At 36.9% G+C, this 19286-nt stretch overlaps 1 protein-coding gene across 4 annotated transcripts in view; it reads left to right on the top strand.

The window, feature by feature from the left end:
• LRBA (LPS responsive beige-like anchor protein) overlaps positions 1–19286 on the top strand; it is a 742782-nt gene that overhangs the window by 688930 nt on the left and 34566 nt on the right. For 2 of the 4 annotated variants that reach the window (XM_073892352.1, XM_025874295.2), the window contains 4 exons: positions 1099–1188; positions 5286–5478; positions 10287–10349; positions 15656–15811. In XM_073892352.1, coding sequence (XP_073748453.1) covers positions 1099–1188; positions 5286–5478; positions 10287–10349; positions 15656–15811 — 502 coding nt within the window. The remainder of the gene's footprint in view (positions 1–1098; positions 1189–5285; positions 5479–10286; positions 10350–15655; positions 15812–19286) is intronic. The other 2 variants (XM_025874296.2, XM_073892351.1) reach the window with 2 other exon arrangements.

Below are 19286 nucleotides of genomic sequence, written 5' to 3'. Positions count from 1 at the left end.
ATGATATATTAATTGCCTACAGTCTTGCAGAGCATATAAAAATTAAGGATCTGTGGTCTTAGGGATTAAAAAAAATAACATGATGAACATATATTCGCTTATGAATTTGAGAGGTTTTCTCATTCATTTAACCTGGAAGTTAGAATCCTGACTATTGTGGGGGTGGAAATAGTCTTTCTATATCTGTGTTTCCTTTTCTCTCCTCACACATACTGTATTGTTTATTCATTCATCCAATCTAAGGATCTGACAGTAAAGAAGATAGATCAGGTCCTTGCTCTCATAGATCTTGTATTTTAGTGGAAGAGGAAGGCATAAACAAGTAAACAAATAAAATAATTACACACAGTGATAGCATCTGGCATTTAGAAGTTTCCCATGATAAAGGAGTTATTGGTGATTGGGAAGTGAGCATCTGTGCTAGGTGTACAGGAAGATCCATGGTAAGGGAGTGCCTTGCAAAGGGTGCCTGCACACATCTTTCAAAAAGGGCATGCACATGTTTCTTATGTTTAGTTAGTCCCTGGTTTAACTGTCTCATGCTTGGATGCAACATACGGCTTTTACTTCATTGTTTAGCCACCTAGGTTCAAAGAGACTGTCAACAATAATGCTCTTCCTATGACAAAAATAATGGCATCAAACCATTTTCACAGGTGCTGTGTTTCTTTTTTCCTCCTTTCTACTTCCCAGGATGAAATGGGCCCTAGAATCAAAGCAGCAATAGGTTTTCTCTATACTTGTAAAAGATTAGCTGTAGTCATCAGGGGTGATGCAAGCAGGGAAAAAAAAGTGCAAGAAAACAGAGATGAAGCCAAAAAGGACAATTTCTGATTGTAATAGCTGGTTTCTGTTTCATATCACTGAGCAAGATGAGAAGGTTTTGCAGGGTTTTATAGGAAAGCTTACACAGTACTAAAGGATGACCTCACCCTCAATGCCCTTGCCAGGTGCTTAGACCCACTGTGAAAACATAAAGTTGATTTTCAACATGAAACAAGCCAGAAGTATGGAATGACATTTTCAGGTGACAGTTGTGGGTTCTACTGCCTATAATTAGCACCTCTTAACCCTCAAACTTGCCCATGCCTTTTTCAGGCTGTTGAAGCTCAAATTCGAAGTTTTGGACAGACACCTTCTCAACTACTCATAGAGCCCCATCCTCCCAGAGGCTCTGCTATGCAAATGGTAAGTGCTGCTTACACTCTTCTCATTTCTTGCCTCTCTCTGAGACCATGCTCAACATTCATAACCGTGTTTTGTTGTACTTGAGATTCTCTACCACATCTGAGTCTGTTCTTTTTATGCGATGTTTGTCAACCTGCTAACAACCACCAAATATTATTACATGCTGTTCTGGAGTCTTTGGAAAGGTAAACATAGCTCCAGTGCTCTAGGATCTCATCAGTTCATCAGTTTTGTGTTGCAGAATTAAAAGGTTTATAATTGTCACATAATCCTCACTGCAGGATAATGGCTTCAGACATAGGATGGATGAGGTTTCTAATTCGATTCTATGAGTTTCTAGATTAGTTTTGCTATTGTGTTTGTTCTTTACATCCCAATATGATTTTCAGTTTGGGAATTTTAAAACTAATCCTAATGTGTAGGATATTGTTACTGAGGATAAGGGACCACAGTGAGAAGAAAAGATGGTTTGGTATACCATACCACCCAAAGCTTACTACCGTGATTTTTATTGCTCGTGATTTTGAGGGTTAGATGGGCATTTCTTCTGCTCTTTTCACCTTGGCTCCCTCACGCACTGCTGTGGGGTGGGCTGAGGTGGCTAAACCTCTATCCACTTGGTCTTTCATCATCAAGGAAGTCAGTTCAAGCTACTTTCACAGTAGGAACAGTGTTCCAAGAGAACACTTCTGCAAGACTTTTTGAAGCTTCCTCTTGAACTCACATAACATCATTTATACCATATTTTATTGGTCAAAGCAAGTCAGAGGCCAGCCCAGAATCAGGAGTTGGAGATGGTAGAATTTTGACCAATATGGCAAGGAGACAGGAGCAAAGAGAGCAAGACATATAGATGTGGCCCTTTCACCTCTAGCTCTTTGTTTCTTTTTTTCTTTCTTTTCCCATCTCGCCGTCATCTTTGTGTCTTTTTCCCTTTCACCCTCTTTGTCATCTTTCTCCTTCCAGACCTTTTTTCCCTTCTTGTTCTAGTTATATGAGTTGGCCATCACAATAAACTACAAGCATTTTTTAAATTATTTGTATCACATTTCCCCCTAAGCATTTTTAAACAGGTAAGATCAGACTTAAATGAGCATAAAGGGTAACTTTACTGAGCAGAAGATGATATAAAAAGCAAACATTTAACAAGAACACTGTAAGATAATGCCATAAAAAATAGTAAGAATGATTTCTGTTTATGGTTTGGAAATAATTTTAGTAAGAGCTTGTCAGTGAGACTCAGGCTATTATGATGGCGGCTCATGGACACTCACCTCCACTGCTCCACTGACTTTTACCTGGTCAGCCTTGGTCACTGGGGCAAGGAGGGAGCTCCTACTGCCAAGCCTCTCTCCATGGCAAAGAATCCATTGAGGCAGTTCACCTTTCTAGGATAGGAAGGCACATGGTCATAGAAGGATGGGATACAGGCTTTCCCAATATCTTTATCCTCTGAATTGAATCCCTGAACTCCTTTCCAAACTTGGGCAAATTGTGTTTTCCTGTTACATATATGTGGGTGGGAGAGAAAGGTGTGTTGGAGAGAAACCAGAGTTGTCAACAAGTGTACACTTAATCTGGGACAACTGAATGAAATTTGGCTAGTAGTTTCCCCTTCTACCTTAGATGCGGCTCCCTGAGGCACCCAGGATTAGAGGAAGGTTTGCTTCTCTCATCCCTGCTTTACCCGTTGTGCTCATCTACAGCTGTCGCTGTCGCCGTCCCCGTAGACTAGCCCAGTATGCTGCGCTGTGCTTTCTCTTATGTCTCGTGCTCCCTATTCCATACTTCTCAGCCAAGGATGTGGTGAAACTCCCAAGAGTTTCCCACTGCTTGCCTGCCTTGGGAGTAGTAGTCAAGATGGAGTATGTAGAAACAGGCTGGAGGGAGACCTTGTTATAAAAATGCGGTGGGCAGTTCTGGATATGATGTCTACGGCTTTCCATGGAAGTGGCTTGTCCTTGCCATGTGGCTGAGAGTTGGCCCACCAGAGTCACTATGTAAACGAGACATTCTTCCTACACATTACACATTTTTCTGTATTTTTTTTTAAGGGCATAAACATTGGAATTACTCAGTTTCAGTCTAATCGTATTTACAATATGAGCTGTTAAGCTCAAAAATAAGTATCAACTTCCTTTCAGTGACACTTTATGATGTATGTTATACTCTTTCTCAGAGTTTATAGATTGACTTTAGTAAATATTATTTTTTTAAACTACATAATTGAAAAATAAGGCTTGGTATTCTGAAACGATGTTCATTTCCTTTTCCCAGGACTTCTTCAAAACTAGCTTGTTAGGGTATTGTGTTTGTTGTTGCTCATTGTTTCTCATTTTTGCCCAATTCCACAGAGTTTCTTAAAAACTGTATAAAAGGTTCTTTGTGTAACAAAAATTACTAATTGATATAGAGGTTTTAAAAATCAAAGGCCCAAATGTTTATTGTTTTTACTACCATTTACATGAGCTCCCCCCATCAACCTTCAGTGCCTCCCCACCCCCCCACACACAAATATAGCAGAAATTAAAGCCACCTCGTGCTGCGTTAAGTGCGTGAGCCATAATATACACCAGGTGTAGTAATTAGCAGGCCCACGAAGGCTGCCTATTTGTCTGGCCTCACTGCTGTTGCTGTATCCCCCTGTGTTTTCACACCATCAGATAGTTGGATTTAATTGAGGCCACATCAGATGAGGCATTACTGACACCTTTAATTGAATGAGCATCCAGGGAGGATTAACTCATAATATTGATTGGCTTTTAGCCACTTGCTCAGAAGGGTGTCTGGGTAGCTTATTAGTTGCCTTTATTTACACCTTTATGCAAAGAGTGCAAATAGGAATTCTTAGTGCAATATGTTTTTCTAAGTACTCTTAATAACTTTTTTAAAAGGACTGATAATAAAAATGCAAATGTATTTAATTTTTTATTAGCAGTTCTGAATAAATACGTGTTAAATATATGTGCCTACACATTTACATATACCTGGTGTTTTGAAATATGGCAATAGGAAAGCAGCCAGAAGCACTTCATCAAAGTGTTTCAATTGTGAATGATACTAATCAGCTATTAGAAAATAGACATGGTAGAAGAGGATTGCTGGAAATGCACAGTGCAATTACTGTGATAGCATACTACCACAACATATAAATAAAGCCGGTAAATCACAGTGGTATTATATATGTCTTGGATTATGACATATGAGTTGTAGGAATGTTCTAAATCCTTAGTAGTCTTCAAGATTTATTTTGTTGCTAGTTATTAGAACAGTGTTTTTTGTTTAACATTTTCAATTACTTGCTGCTTTTCAAAGGAGAAATCAAAAGTCTTGGGCTTTAATTTATTTTTTTTTTTTTTTTTACCAAGAGAGGTATTTCTCTTTATGCTTAGGCATAGCAGAAAAGAGCAGGATTTGCATTATAATAGGGCAGTGTTTATGACTTGGTACACTATATAAATATATTGTTTTTACAAGTACATTTAATTATGCATTGCTTTGAAACACCTTTATAATTAAGTTTGTATGTTACGTTCGTAAGTTATTTCTCGATTGTAATAATACATGCTGTATAACTATTGTTTATAAATATGTTTGTTTTAATTATCTCTTTATTTAGTTGTCAAAATCTTTGTGCTAACACAACTTTTGATGATCTTTGGAAGTTACCTTGCCTTTTGTACCTATTGCCTATCCTCATTCTTTTTTTTTTTATTTTTCGTACTTGACACATACTAGCAATTGGAATGGTTTAAGGCAATCCCCAGTACTTTGCCTATTTAGAATCTAAATCAAATCATTTCTTTAGTCCTTCATGGGAGTGGGGTGGGGAAAGGAGCTAATAAAATCTATGGATTTTTTAAATGTTTCTGTTAATGTTATTCTACTTCAATCACCAAAACATTCAGCTAATGACATACGTGAAAAACAAGCCAATCCTAATTGCTGTTTCTATAAACCTTTCTGCTCACCACACTCTCAGTTGCAACTTGTGTTAACATAGTCTTTCCTCTTCTTTTCCTGCACCCTCTCTCTTTCTTGTCTTTCTTTGTCTTTTCCTTCTTGTATATTTGGGTCTTGTCATGCCCACTCAACAGTATCTCCTCCTGCAGAGTCCATTGATGTTCACAGACCAAGCCCAGCAGGATGTTATCATGGTCCTAAAGTTTCCCTCCAACTCCCCTGTCACTCACGTGGCAGCTAACACCCAGCCTGGTCTGGCGACTCCTGCTGTAATCACAGTCACTGCTAACAGGCTATTTGCAGTGAACAAGTGGCACAGCCTTCCTGGTAAGTAAAGAAATACCATTATGATGCATAGTACCTGCTGAATACTGTAGAAAGATACTGTAATATCTACTTCAATATATTGTATCTCAACAATGAAACTTTTCAATTTTCAAGCATTAGTCTGAATCAAAATATTTAATAGTTTGAAAGGCTTAAAGAAGTCCCCTCTGAAGCATAGAATACAAATGTTAAAACATAAACTGTTTTTTGGCATCTGGTGGTTTGTCTTTATTTCTTGCAGATAAATACTATTTCTCTATCTTAATACAATATTCTATATTGTGTCCATAAATAGTATGTATTTATTTATCAGATGGTCTCCTTTTTTCCACTTATTCATGTACTCAACACTTTTGATTGTCTACTTAATGTGCCTTTTTGTGCATGACATCATAGTATTTGTCATGGATGACAGAAAAAAAAGAACACTTAAATTATAGAGCCAGAATATTACAAACCCATAAGTACATTCTGTTTTCCCCTTAAGTGTTGAATAGTTAGGGTAACTAAGGCATGAGACCGAAATAACCATTAGAATCATAAACCAGAGTTTGAGGAGACCAGAGAGTTCATCTAATCCAGCCCCATGTTTTACCAGGGAAGATACTGAGCCCCAGGGAGCTTGCCTTGTTCAGTATCACATATGGGCCAGTCAGTGGCAGAGCCAGGTTTGAACCCAAGTTTTCTGACTCACATTTTATGATCACCCCTCTATGATTTATTGCCTCTCATTAGAACGGAATGTTGGGATCTCGATCTAGCACTGTTCTTTTTGGCCTAGTTAGAAATTCTGTTTTTAAGAAGGAAAATCTTTTAAAGTCCTGAGGATTATAGGCTTTTTTCCAAGCCATTGTTTTAGGTAGGAAATTTTAAGAGATAGATTTTAATAGTCTGATAACTTGTCACTAAATCTGTAAAGTGTACATAAAGTACTGCTCATTATAATACCTGAACTGGTTGCAAAAAATATACATTCTTGAACAGGGCCTCATGCCAATTGAAATGCAAAAGCTCTTAGAATGGAACAGAATTGAATTGACATTCAAGCAAAACTTGGTGCACTGGCTTTGCTCGGTAAGGTAGCCATCCTGAAGAGTCCGTGGTTGGTATCAGAATGTATTAAATATGGCCATTTCCCTGGCTATTAGAAAGGAAATGAATGCGAGTATTTGATTAGAGAACAGATTGCAGAAAAAGTAGAGAAGGTAGAAATCGAGGCAGGTATACCCTGTCTCTATTATTAGGTCCTTGTATTCCTTTTTCTTCAAGTGAACTTACCTTGCAGTGGTAAATGTGCATGCGGATGACTTAGTTTGGGAATAAAGATTATCATTTAACAACTGTGACTTTTGGATTCTGTAATAACACTCCGTTAGAGGAAAAACATGCTGGTGGTGTATGCTATCAAATCCACTAGAGGATTTACCTAGTCAGTGTGCATTTACTCCTAGAGCTCCGCGAAAGCACCAGTGTGTGCAGCATCAGGGCCAGCACAAATGATGCCTGTGCTCAGGGGCTCTTTGGGGCAGCTCTGAGAACTTCTTCAGTGACAGCAGAGTGACAACGTGTATGAGGGGAAACAAACCTTTTCAGCTGCTGGAAAGCCCTGGCTACTCTCTGCCACTGTCTTTCGTTGAGCGTAGCAAAGAGCAAGCTCAGCAGGAACTGAGCAGGCTCCACCCAAGGGCTACTCACTAGGTCTCCAGCTGATACTCCAGAAGTACTGATGACAGCTCCTGGCACTCCCATCGTGAGCAAGCCCATTTCCCTGACTGGAAAGCCTGCTTGCCTTAGTACTTGGTTGTCAGGTGTTCTTTTCCCTACTTCCAGTTTTTCTATAGATATGTAAAGTGCTTTAGGAGCAGCATCCCTCCGCTGAAGTACCACCTAAGGTACACCCAGCTGTTCCTAGCCCAAGCTCACCATTCTGTGAGATAAAAGCTTGGAGGACTGCATATGTTTTGCCAGTTCTTTGCCTATTGTTCTCCCCAGTGAGCCTCCTTTGTGTCTGTACTACTGAGGATGAAACCTCCACCCGAATGTCTAAGATTTGTCATTGCTGATCTGTCAGTGGGGAATGTCGAGGCCGCTTTTAGGCAAGTAGGCTTGAGTGATAGAATACCGACAGGCCCCCCAGGCACCCCACCTCAAAATACCCATAGGCCCTAACTAACCAGTGGGCTACTTACAATGAGGCACAGTTCCCAAAGAAGGGAAGATTCCCTACATTGCCATACCTCCTCACCTTCTCCCTTTAAAAGCAGCGCCCAACCACTACCTCCTGGCAGACTGTCTCTCCTCTGCTGCCCTGCCCACCACTCCCCTGCAGTATATTCGGTAAACTTCTTTGTTCTGCCTCAGGTGAATTCTTTCACCTCCCATGCCTTTGGCTTTCACCCCACATTTAGGGGCCCCCTACAATAGAGAGACACCCATTTAGACACATGTCCCTTGTGTTTTGTTCCTGCCCTCTGGCTTTACAGTATGACACAGCAGCTGCTCACCAGATAAATACATATGGGAATACACAAGTAGTTATCCTTCTACAATGTGATCTCCAATTCTGAGCTTATACCTACACCTAAAAATATTAAGCATCCATTTTATTAAATCTGTGTCTCATTTCAAGTATGTTTATATAAATCTGATCATTCATCCTATCTTGTTCTTCCTTTCCCTTGCCTTGATATGCCATGATTTAAAACAAATGTCAGGGAAAAAATGTCAGAAATCCCTAACAGTTTTTCTGCAATGAATATCAAATTCATGTTCTACTACTTTTTTTAAAATTTAGATTCTGGTCCTTTTCTGAGAAACTGTGATTTCCATAGTTTGTTCATTAGACAGCTAGCTCCTGTCATTTCTTTCAGCAGTGTCTGAGTCCTGATTTAAAAAAAAAAAAAAAGTCATCTTTATTTTTCCTTCTCCTTCATAGGACCTTACAGGACCTGCGAACAAAATAAAAGAATAGCAGCTAACGTTTATAGAGCATTCTCTAGGTTCTAGATACTGTTTTAATCACTTTACATGTATTAACTCACTGAATCCCCTCAACAGTCTTAGGATGTAGCTTCTATTTTTAGGTTGAACCATATGAAATCTCCTCTTTATAGGTCAAGATGTCAGGGGTTGTTAATTTCATATTGTTCAGTCTAACCCATTTTACTGATCAGGAAACTGAATCACAGAGGCTACATAACTTGCCCAAGGTCACAAGGGGTTCAGTGGCAGCACTGGAATTTGAGGCACGACCAAAGATAGTTACCCTCCTAAGTTTCACTGACACTGTGTCTTTCGTGTCTCTATGACCCCAGATTCTAAGAGAAATAGAGAATAATTATCAAGGTATAGATGTTGATCAGCACTGGTATTACTGGAACTAGATAGCACTGTGGGGTAAATCGGAGGCTATGATGCTTTCTCCCTGAACATTCCCTGTATATGTCTTGTGATTTCGTTGCTGGCAGAGCCAGTGATCAGCAGACAGTGCCTTCGGTAAAAAAAGGCTGAGTTATACAGCTTCCTTTCTTCAGCTACTTTAATTTCTTATACATACTCAACTATAATTTTTAGTGCTAATATTGTACTTACTCAGGTGTTTTATCAGTATTAATGATCTTTGAAACCACCTTGAAAAATCGGTATTTGCTAACAGGGGAAATGATGACATAATAAGTTTTAACAATAATGAAGTCATTGGAACGTACCCCATTTTTCTTTGCAGCCCCTCAAGGACAGTCAGAAAAATTCCCTAAAATATGATGGTATTAAGCAGAGTTCTGATACCAACTAAGCAGTAGTTTAAATGCTGATGAGTCTATAAAAGGCAGATACTGACCAGAGTGAGTGGCTGAGTCATTCGGGGAAAATAATTTGGAAAAGGGCCCAGAATTTAACTCCCAGAATTACAAAGCTGAAAAACTCATCTGCTCCAAAGCCTTCATTTTCGGGTTTATGCTTGCCTAACTCTGCGTAAGTAGCCGGCAGTGGTTCCTGCTCCCTAGCACTCTTCCTCTTTAAATCCTTCTACCTTTCACAGGGTAACAGCCCTCAAGAATCTCCTTTCAATAACAAAATAAGTGTGCAAGAATCTTTAGAACCATTTTGAGACTTGAACAAACTATTCTTAGTATGGATTGATTGTTCTTTTTCATTTGCTTCTCAGAGTATTTTTAAATTGAAACCATGGAAATATTAAATATTAATAAAACTTTTCTTAAAAACCTCAATCCAATCTTGAGGAAAATATTTCAGCCAAATGCATTTAACTAAAACATTTATCTGCGGATAGCTTTCTTTATTTTTATTCAAACTTTCAATTGATTGGTTTTAAGTGATGGATGAAACATTAAATGTTCCCTGACTTAGAGCTTTCCCTTTTGCCATCATAAATTGACGTTTTTGTGGATCCTTTGTGCTGCAGCATTCAAAACTGCCTTTTTAAGAAGTAACAAAAAAACAGTATTTGCTACAGTCAGCAGATGGTTGTCACATTTTGTTTTCAGCGCGCTTTACCACTTAATTTTGTTTTGTTGCAGCATCAGAGGTTGCCAGTCAAGCATCTGCTATAGCTTATGGCCCAGGACCGGAGCCACTGCTGATGGCACATGTTCAGAACAGCACTAATCTAAAATAAATGTTTCATAAGCTAGCCATAAAAGCACCTGGATTTTTTTTTTCTTTAAATTTCACAAAAGTGAGAGATTTGGAGGTTGGAAACAATTCTACGTAAGACTTGACTTAAGCATTTTTATGTAGTTTAGTATATGAAAAATAATGCTTTTTTTAAAATCTTTTGTGAATTCCAGCTCATCAAGGTGCAGTACAAGACCAGCCATACCAGCTGCCAGTGGAAATCGATCCTCTCATAGGTCTGTCACTTCTTTCTCTCTTTGCGATTCATTAAGCTCTGTATGGTGGCCCTGAAGTGTAGATTACAGTTGTTTTTCACTTGCTGGTTGCTGGGAATGGAATTTTCCTGATAAACCATTTGCATGCAAATTGGAATGCAATGAGCTGTGGCTATGCTGGTATTTCATCAACTCCCCCTCGTTGGTTTGCCTAATTTGAACAGGCCTAGGACGCGTGTCACTGAAAATTAATATGGATGCTGTAATAATGTGTGATTGAGAATGCGCATGAAGTACTGTCAGGATAATATTGGATCTTTTCATCACTCAGACTTGTTGATGAGCAGGAGCGAGGCACGTTATGATGAATTGGTGCACCGGTAATGTGATGGAGCTCCTTTGCTAGGGAAATTTTCATAATAACAGTGGGGTTCTTAGCAGCACTGTGTTGTGAAAAATAAAACTGTAGTGCCAGGGTTTCATCATTAAAGGAGATCAATCCTTTCTTCCTGGACCCTCTGTTCAGTCTGAGGGGATTAATGTGCAATTGCAGAGCAGTTTCGAAGTTGAAATATATTGCCCAGCCAATGGCAGTGTTAAGATATTTGTATTCATTTTCCTATGGTCCTACAGCCCAATAAATTGCCACTGGAGGTTAAATTTGTTCAAGGGGGGAAAAGGGAAAAGGGAAAAGGGGGGAGACGAGGAAGAGCCTTTGGGATGAAATGAGCATCCGTAGCAGATGACTTCGAATACTTAATTGCTTCTGTGCTTTTTCAGTCAGTTAAGTTAAAATCTCTAGTTTAGCATTTTTCATTCTTATGGGTGGGGATTTCGGATGTGGCTTCACTGAGAATGTTACTGATAAGAACATATTAACATTTCTTGTTTTTAAAGATGCTATTCAGTAACTTTTAGAATAAAAAACTTAATTGCCTTGTTGTAGGGGTATGCTACCAATGTGGAGGCTTAGTTTGTGATTTTGTTAAATTTCCCTGCCACATAAATTTGTTAAAATTTTTAAGTTTTTAAATAAAGCAGATGAATGAGCTGACTTATTAGTTTAAAATCCAAGGGGTTCCGTATGTGTAGGTCACCTTTTTTCTCTTTAAAACCCTTGTTGTTTCAGTAGAGAGCTAAGTGACTACCATTTGCAAATGAACTAAAATAACATTAAGCTCAAAACTGATTCATTTATCAGTCCCCCACATATAAGCAGAAATCTAAGAAGGAATTAACCACAAGGATAAATACTACTCTGATTCCTAAATCATCTTTTGATTTGAGTACATATGATTTGTCATCTATTAAAAAATAAAATGTTCACTTGGGTAAAGTTTTAAAAGTCAGGAAAATAAAGTCCATTTGATAAGTCCTTTAAAAGTATCGTTTATGAAGTATAAATCATTGTTTGCCTTAAAACTTGACAATGAATATCCTACAGTCAAGTCTAAAAATGATTTCAGCAACTGTCACCCTTCAGACCAAGCATGGGTAAACTTTTTCAGTAAAGGGCCAGATAGTAAATATTTTAGGTTTCATAGACCATAAGGTCTCAGACACAACTATTTAATTCTGTTATAGGACAAAGCAGCCATAGACAATATATAAACAAATGAGTATTGCTGTGTTCCAATAAAACTTTATATACAAAACCAGGCCCAGGCCATAGTTTTCTTCCCTACTCTACATTATTGGTCACCAGACTGTTCTCTCTGTATCCCCTAAAATATTGTTTAAAACCATGTACCTTCTCACATATTTTTAATGGACCATCTGAAAGTTTTCATCACAAGTTTATATAGTTGCAAAGGCTATAATTTCTTGCATAGTGTATAAAATTTTAAATATATCGAATGGAATGTAAATATCAAAGTGAATTGATAGTCACCATTTTTCTGTTCTTAAAAAAATGCACAAAAAAGCTCTTAACAGTTGAAAATTTTATATCATTCCTTTTTCATCTTAAATTTATATTTTTATTCTACTTCCCCTACACAATTTTATTTTAACTTTTCAAAATTGATTATCCTATTTTACTTTTCAGCAATAAATATACATGGAAAATTAAATATAGGTATGTAAATTTAAATATTAAAATTTCCTATGACCATGAGACTTAGTTTTTCTAAAAACTAATCCACACTGAGTTATCATGACAAATATTATTACTACACACTTATTAAAATTGTAAATTTTATTAGATATTATTAAACATAAAAACAAGCATTTATTGGAAATATCTTTAATGAAATGGATAGGGCTTCCACCCCCCCTTTGCTCAAGTATTTATGAATGAACATTATCTGTTGCTGAATGAGACAGGATTCATCAACGGTTCTATCCTATCTTTTTTTTTTTTTTTAGGAGGTGGAAGCCCTGGGGAAAGTTACGCACATAAGAAAATAGATGGGAAAGGAAAGAATTTTGTTTTAACAATGTCATTCAAATCTTTGAACTCTTTCCAAATTATGTGACAAAATTTATATAGTAATCTATTATTAAGAATTATTTTCATGGTCTAACATTAAATGGTCATTTTAACAATCTATCATTGAAATTTATTTTTAATGATCTATCAGTTGACATCATGATTAGCTCCTCCTTCCATTTTATAGAAAGCAATGAATTAGAAACCACCTGCCCTGCAGAATGATTTGATACCTTGGCATTCACTTTTCAGCTTCATATCAGTATTTTGAATTGTCCCCTTATTTGCATCTCAAGAGATTTTTATACCCGGAGATAAAGCACCATAGTAAGATTCTGGATAGGAAAGAAACATGCCTTTATTTTATTTAGTGGAAGAAGAGCATGCAAAAAGGGATGTAAGAAAGGAAAACTCATAGGAGAGTTCTCAGCAAATCTGTTTCAGGGAAGAGAACATACAAAAGTTGAGGAACTAGAAATTGATTCCCTTAAAACCATCTGTGCCTCTTTATCTCTTGGGAAATCTTATACCACCCTCCTGCCAGGGGTATGCATGCCCCAGTTTGAAGACTGCTTATTTAGACAAATATACCTAATTTTCATTAAATAAAAATACCTTCAGTACTGAATCTCAGGAGACAAGATAAAAGAAAGGCAGTTGTGAGGAAAATAGGTTCTATAGATTGGATGGATGGGTGGATGGATGGATGGATGGGTGGATGGGTGGATGGATGGATGGATGGATGGATGGATGGATGGATGGCGGGGGGAGTTGCAATATTAAATTACAGGTAAGCATTTGCTTAGAGAATAGTTCATTTGAATGCTGAAAGGGCATCAGTCTTTACCCATTGGAGGGGGTACATTGTGATCACTCAGTTCAAAATTATGCACATGCCCAGATCTGTGAAATGAGGTCCTCCTAAGAGACCATGCCCCTTCTAAAAAAGAAAAGGCCAAAGACCAGTGAAGGTTTATATCATAGAAGCAAAAGTCATATAAATAGTAACAAAAATAAACATTTTTACAGTTTTCATGTGGAGTGAAACACTGTAGTAACCAGTATAGAAAGTATTACATACCTTGTCTTTAATTGCTACATTTCTTTTTATTTTTTTTAAAGATTTTATTTATTTATTTGAGAGAGAGAGAGATAGAAACAGCCTGAGAGGGGAAAGGATCAGAGGGAGAAGCAGGCTCCCCGCCGAGCCGGGAGCCTGACGTGGGACTTGATCCCAGGACTCCGGGATCATTACCCGAGCCGAAGGCAGTCGCTCAACCAACTGAGCCACCGAGGCGCCCTAATTGCTAGATTTCTTGGAATAAAAGATCTAAGTTGTACCACACAGCTTCATGCGGTAGGATACTGATGTCTCTCTGTGATTCACTATGATGCCCATAAAAGCTTTTTTCCTTTGCCAGCAGCTTCCCTTTGTGTGGGAAGTAGATGGCAGGGAAGTGATCCCCAAATAGAATTCTACCCTTTTTACTACCGCTATCACTTTCTAGTTCATTAATCCCCCCAAAATATATGAAGCCTATTATCAAATAGTTCTCTAATGATCTTACATGGTTAAGTTGTACAACAGATGCTAGCAGAATCTTTCAGTACGTCTGTGCATACGTTTGCCATGAGGGCAGGGAAGTTTATTTCTCTGTGTCCCCAGTGGTTTCCAGTACAGCACTGGAAAGTATTTTTGAACACTTTTTTTCTTCTGCGTTACTTTCTGCACCTTTTCTTAGGTTGGTCACATTAACTTAGTTATTTATGTACAATGAATATTTTTCTGTTTTTTATTTTTATCAATAATGCATTTATAGGTTGAGTTTTTTTCCAAAAAACAAAACCCTGAAGACTATGATACAAAGAATGTAATGGTCAGATGCAGAAATTTATTTTGTTTGTTTTGATTTCTGGTACAATCAAGTTCCTTTGTTATTATAAGAACTATTATTTGTATTGGACAGCTGGTGGTGAAATAACCCTAGGTCACTAGAAAGAAAGCTTTCTCTTTGGTTGGCCTCATGGTTCCAAAAAAGGCCTCTCAGTGAAAATTCCTTTTCTGATAATGACATACTTGATAGTCTATTTCTAAAGGATTATTACTCTTCCTGTGTGCTTGATGTTGCTCTGTGTCTGACCTTGTGCCTTGTGACAAACCCCATATCAGGTGCTCTGTAGCGCTTTGAAAACACACTGCCAGACTGTCTTGTTTTATTGCTTACATAAGGACTGAGAAAGTGGCAGTGTGCTGTGCTTTGAGTTTTTCAATTACGAGTATCTTTAATAAATAGTCATTCTACCCTTTCCCTACATGCAAGTGCAGCTGTAAACAGGGGAAATGGGAGTTCACATCTAGTCAAATTAAAGACCTGTTAAAGCCAAAGTACTCCAAGATGCTAGTATTTCAAATATATGACATTTAAATTCTAATATCTCTTTCCTGTGACAAAAAGTTAAAGGTAATAGATTGTCACAACATGAATCCATTCTCATGACAATGGGTGTAATGAGATTGTCAGAAACACAAACCTAACTGTGGTGCAGTCTGGAGACTGTAATCTAGTTTGGTCCTGCCCAAGAGCTAGAAAGCATGTTCTGAGAATTGTATACTATTTTGAAATTGTAGTATGTTATTATTTTTCCCTCGAGGCAAAATTTCTTACTGAGATGTTGAATTTAGCTACCCACATTTTTCCAATAGCCAGATATATTTTCCTGTTTGGTTTTTCAAATATTACTATGTTTAAAATTTAAAATTAGAGATCAAATATTCTTATCCCGGAATGTGTTGCCTCTCCTCCTTCACTCCCCACCCCCAGTGTTACAAATTATAGGATTTTTGTACATGTGTTGTGGGTTTAGTAGGACTTTTGTTCTTCCTCTGTTCTCACAGCCAGCAATACAGGAATGCACAGGAGGCAAATCACTGACCTTTTAGACCAAAGTATTCAAGTCCATTCCCAGTGCTTTGTCATCACTTCGGACAACCGCTACATTCTCATCTGTGGCTTCTGGGATAAGAGTTTCCGAGTCTACTCTACTGACACAGGTAACTTATTTTCTTCATCAGTGAGCTAAAGTTAACCACAAGCAGCACTGAGAGGCTTAGAATGCTCTCTCATCTTCCTTTCAGTAATTACAAAGTTGTAAAATGTATGACATAGAGACACTGTTTTTCCCTTTTAAGTAAAAATCTATTATATAGTCCACTATTAAGTTAATTTCAGCTTATTTTTAAGAGGCAGTTTTTTATAGTAGGTGTATCTCCCAAGCCTCATGCTTACAGAATGAATGATTCATTTGAAATCACATCCAGGTTTGCAAATACCATATGTACATGTATATACATAATCACATAGCAGATGCACACACAGGTGTATTTTCCCACATTTTCTTTTCCCTTACTGGAAATTCTCATTAAATGTATTTCTTATTAGTAGATACCTTGCCTCCACTCAGTTCTGCATAGAATCTTGCTGAAAGCTACACCATCATGAAGGAAAGTAGCTGACTACTGATTTTATATGTGACAGGAGCTCTTGTTAGAATATAAAATTTTAAGTCCATATATTCATTTGCATGCATCTCCCTAAGGGACAAACCAAGCTCAACTCACTATTATTATGGAAGATCCAATCTATCAAAATGTTTATAAATTTTTGTATATAGGACATTGAGAAAAATTGAAAAGTTTAATGAAGTCTCTCTAGAGTATTTTAGAAACTGTTAGAGGAGGAAATCAACTTATGGTAAATATGTAGTTGAATATTTGAAAGAATTAAAATTAGATATTAATGTATCAGAACTTGATAATACTGTGGAAGTAGAGTATTTCAACTAAGACAAGGATCTACAAATATCTTGCTTAAATGTGGTAGGAATAGGAAATTCTTTTTAATTGAAATTTCTAGTTAATTTAATGTTTTATAGTAAATCATTTTTCAGTCTTGTTAATAATCTTTAGAGAATGTATGAGTCCTTGCTTCTGCCTTACTAAGTATAATATATTGAAAAATTAACTGTTGGTTATTCAAGGACTTTGTCCTTATGCATTTTGATGATAGTACCATAATACAGCCATGAGAAAGTAGGGAAAAATAGTCAAATACGTACTGTTCATATAGAACCCTAGAAGTTGTTTTTGCCATGATCTTGTTGGTTTGTCCTGTTTTTTTTTTCTTTTATGGAACCAATGATCTAGCTTTATAATTTGCATCCTACCTTCTGTAGGTCCAGAAAGAAAATATTATTTGAGTCTTTCTCATTAGTTAGGTGCTTACTGCATGTTTAGGTCTATGAGGTTGATTGATACTGCGCCTAAAACTCCTCCAGAATTCTTAAAAAAATGCCATGGGGGTTGATGTGCTCCTAAAATTATTTATTATTAGAATGAATTTTCTCTGATTTAATAATTAAATGTAAAATGTAACCTCTTCTTTCACTATTATGGTAATGATAGCTTAGAATCATTTGACCTTAAATTGTGCTCCCTTTGGGCAAAAATGTTCAGATTAAAATCACTACGTTCAGGCGCCTGGGTGGCTCAGTTGGTTAAAATCACTACGTTCTTTCACAAAATTTTCTTAAACATTCTTTTAGATGGCTTATTGTTTTTTACACATTTAAAAAATGTTCTTATAATTTACATACAATAAAATTAATTCTTTTGGGTTAGAGTTCTCTGAGTTTGGGCAGTGTGCAGAATCACAGAACCACCACAGTAAAGATGCAGAGCAGTTCTGTCATACCTCAGAAATTCCCTGCGCTGCCTCTTCGCCCCCTTTCTCCCCCATCCCAGCCTCGCCCTATGGCCCCGCTCTTCATCTCTGTAATTTTGCATCTCCCAGAACGTTACATAAGTGGAATCATACATTATGTCAGTCTTTGGTTTTGACATCTGGGGATTTTTGAGCTTGCTGACATTCTATGTCATTTTTAAAAAGCACTGAATATTAATATTTGTAGAGTTAACCTCACTGTTATGTAATACTAATAATTAAAATAACGCATTCACACACAGTTCTTTAGAATTTATAAAGTTCTTTCATATACATGATACTGTTTCAGCCCCACAGCGGTCCTGTGAGATAGATAGAACAGGTATCTTTATCCCCATTTTTCAGATGATGAAACTGAGGTTTAAGTAACTTGTTGAAATTCGTACAGATAGTGGTGATTGAACTGGGCCTTGGAGCCAGCTCTTCTGACTTCAAATGTAGCATTCTTTGTGATTCTACCATATTATCTTATATAGATAGGTACACCTGTCAATACTGGTTAATTTGGGAAAATGCTATAATTTACAACACTTAAGTTCCTAGTATGTCTTCCATGTTATGTTAGACTCGATAAACTAGATAACATTCCTTCCCCTCTTTCCAAAAACCTTCCACCTTACTGTTTTTTAAAATATGTGAGTGTGTGTGTATGTAAAACATTTTTATAAGTAGTAGCCTTATTTGAAACTTCATTTCAGTGGGACTTAGCTTGTACAATATTTATACTTGCCAGAAAAGTTATGAAAAAATCCTGAAATGATAGTCTTAGTATCTTAATATCTTATATACAAACTCTGATACTAGTTTTATTTAAAATAATTTCAGTTAGGGTAAATATGTGTTTGTGTTTTTTGACAATAGGGATATTAAATATTTTCTCCTTTCAATTTGTCAGAGAAGCAAGGGGAAAATTGTATGATCAATAATATATAATAGCAAAGCTATCACAAGTGTTGAATTCAATTATATTTTAGCACATAAGCCAAAAAAAATAAATAAAACCTTCTCTTATTACATTCAGGGTGCGGTGGGGTGGGGGAGAGAAACATGGTTGTAACAGAAAATTCTTTAAACATAAATCATGTTTTCGGGACACCACCAGAACAGCAGAGGCAACAATAAAACCTTCCCTCGGCAGTGGGAATTATTTTCAGGCCACATTTTAGATTCAGTGATGTAGAGTCCTGAGCTTGAATTTTTTTTATTTGTAGCACAGCTGTCAAATAAAACATTAACTAGAAAATTTGTTCTGTCAAAAAAGGGATATTCTAGTGCTTGTGGTAATATTTGATATTAGTGTGTGGAGAGGTGGACTGGTATTAAAGGAAACAAAAAATAAAGGTTGAGGAACACTTACGAGATTATCAGAAAATAATTTACCAAAAAGAGCAGCAGGTATTTCTATGCTGTGATTTATTTAGGAGGAGTGAACCTCAACCTCATAGCAATAACAAATACTGTGGAGGAAGGCTGCCAGAACAGGAAAAAGTGAACTTGAAAAAATAATGCTTTCCAGAGTTGAGTCCAAAGTATAAATTGTAGAAAATAGTTAATTTGTATTAAAATATGAAACACTTTAGATGTAAATATGTAAATGTCACTCCCTCATTTTGGTCTTCCTTGACACCTAATCTAAATTCATTCTACATTATTCTCACTGATCCTACCTTGTTTTTTCCTTTTATAATATTTACCACTATTCATAATTACATATGTTTGTATTTGTTTAATGTCTGTCTGCCCCAC

This window comes from Callorhinus ursinus, unplaced genomic scaffold, assembly GCF_003265705.2.
Source record: "Callorhinus ursinus isolate GAN/ISIS: 27379988/994484 unplaced genomic scaffold, GSC_fseal_2.0 scaffold4, whole genome shotgun sequence".
Classification (NCBI taxonomy): Eukaryota; Metazoa; Chordata; class Mammalia; order Carnivora; family Otariidae; genus Callorhinus; species Callorhinus ursinus.
The sequence above is the reverse complement of the archived record's forward strand: the minus strand, read 5'-3'. Positions and strand labels throughout refer to the sequence as shown.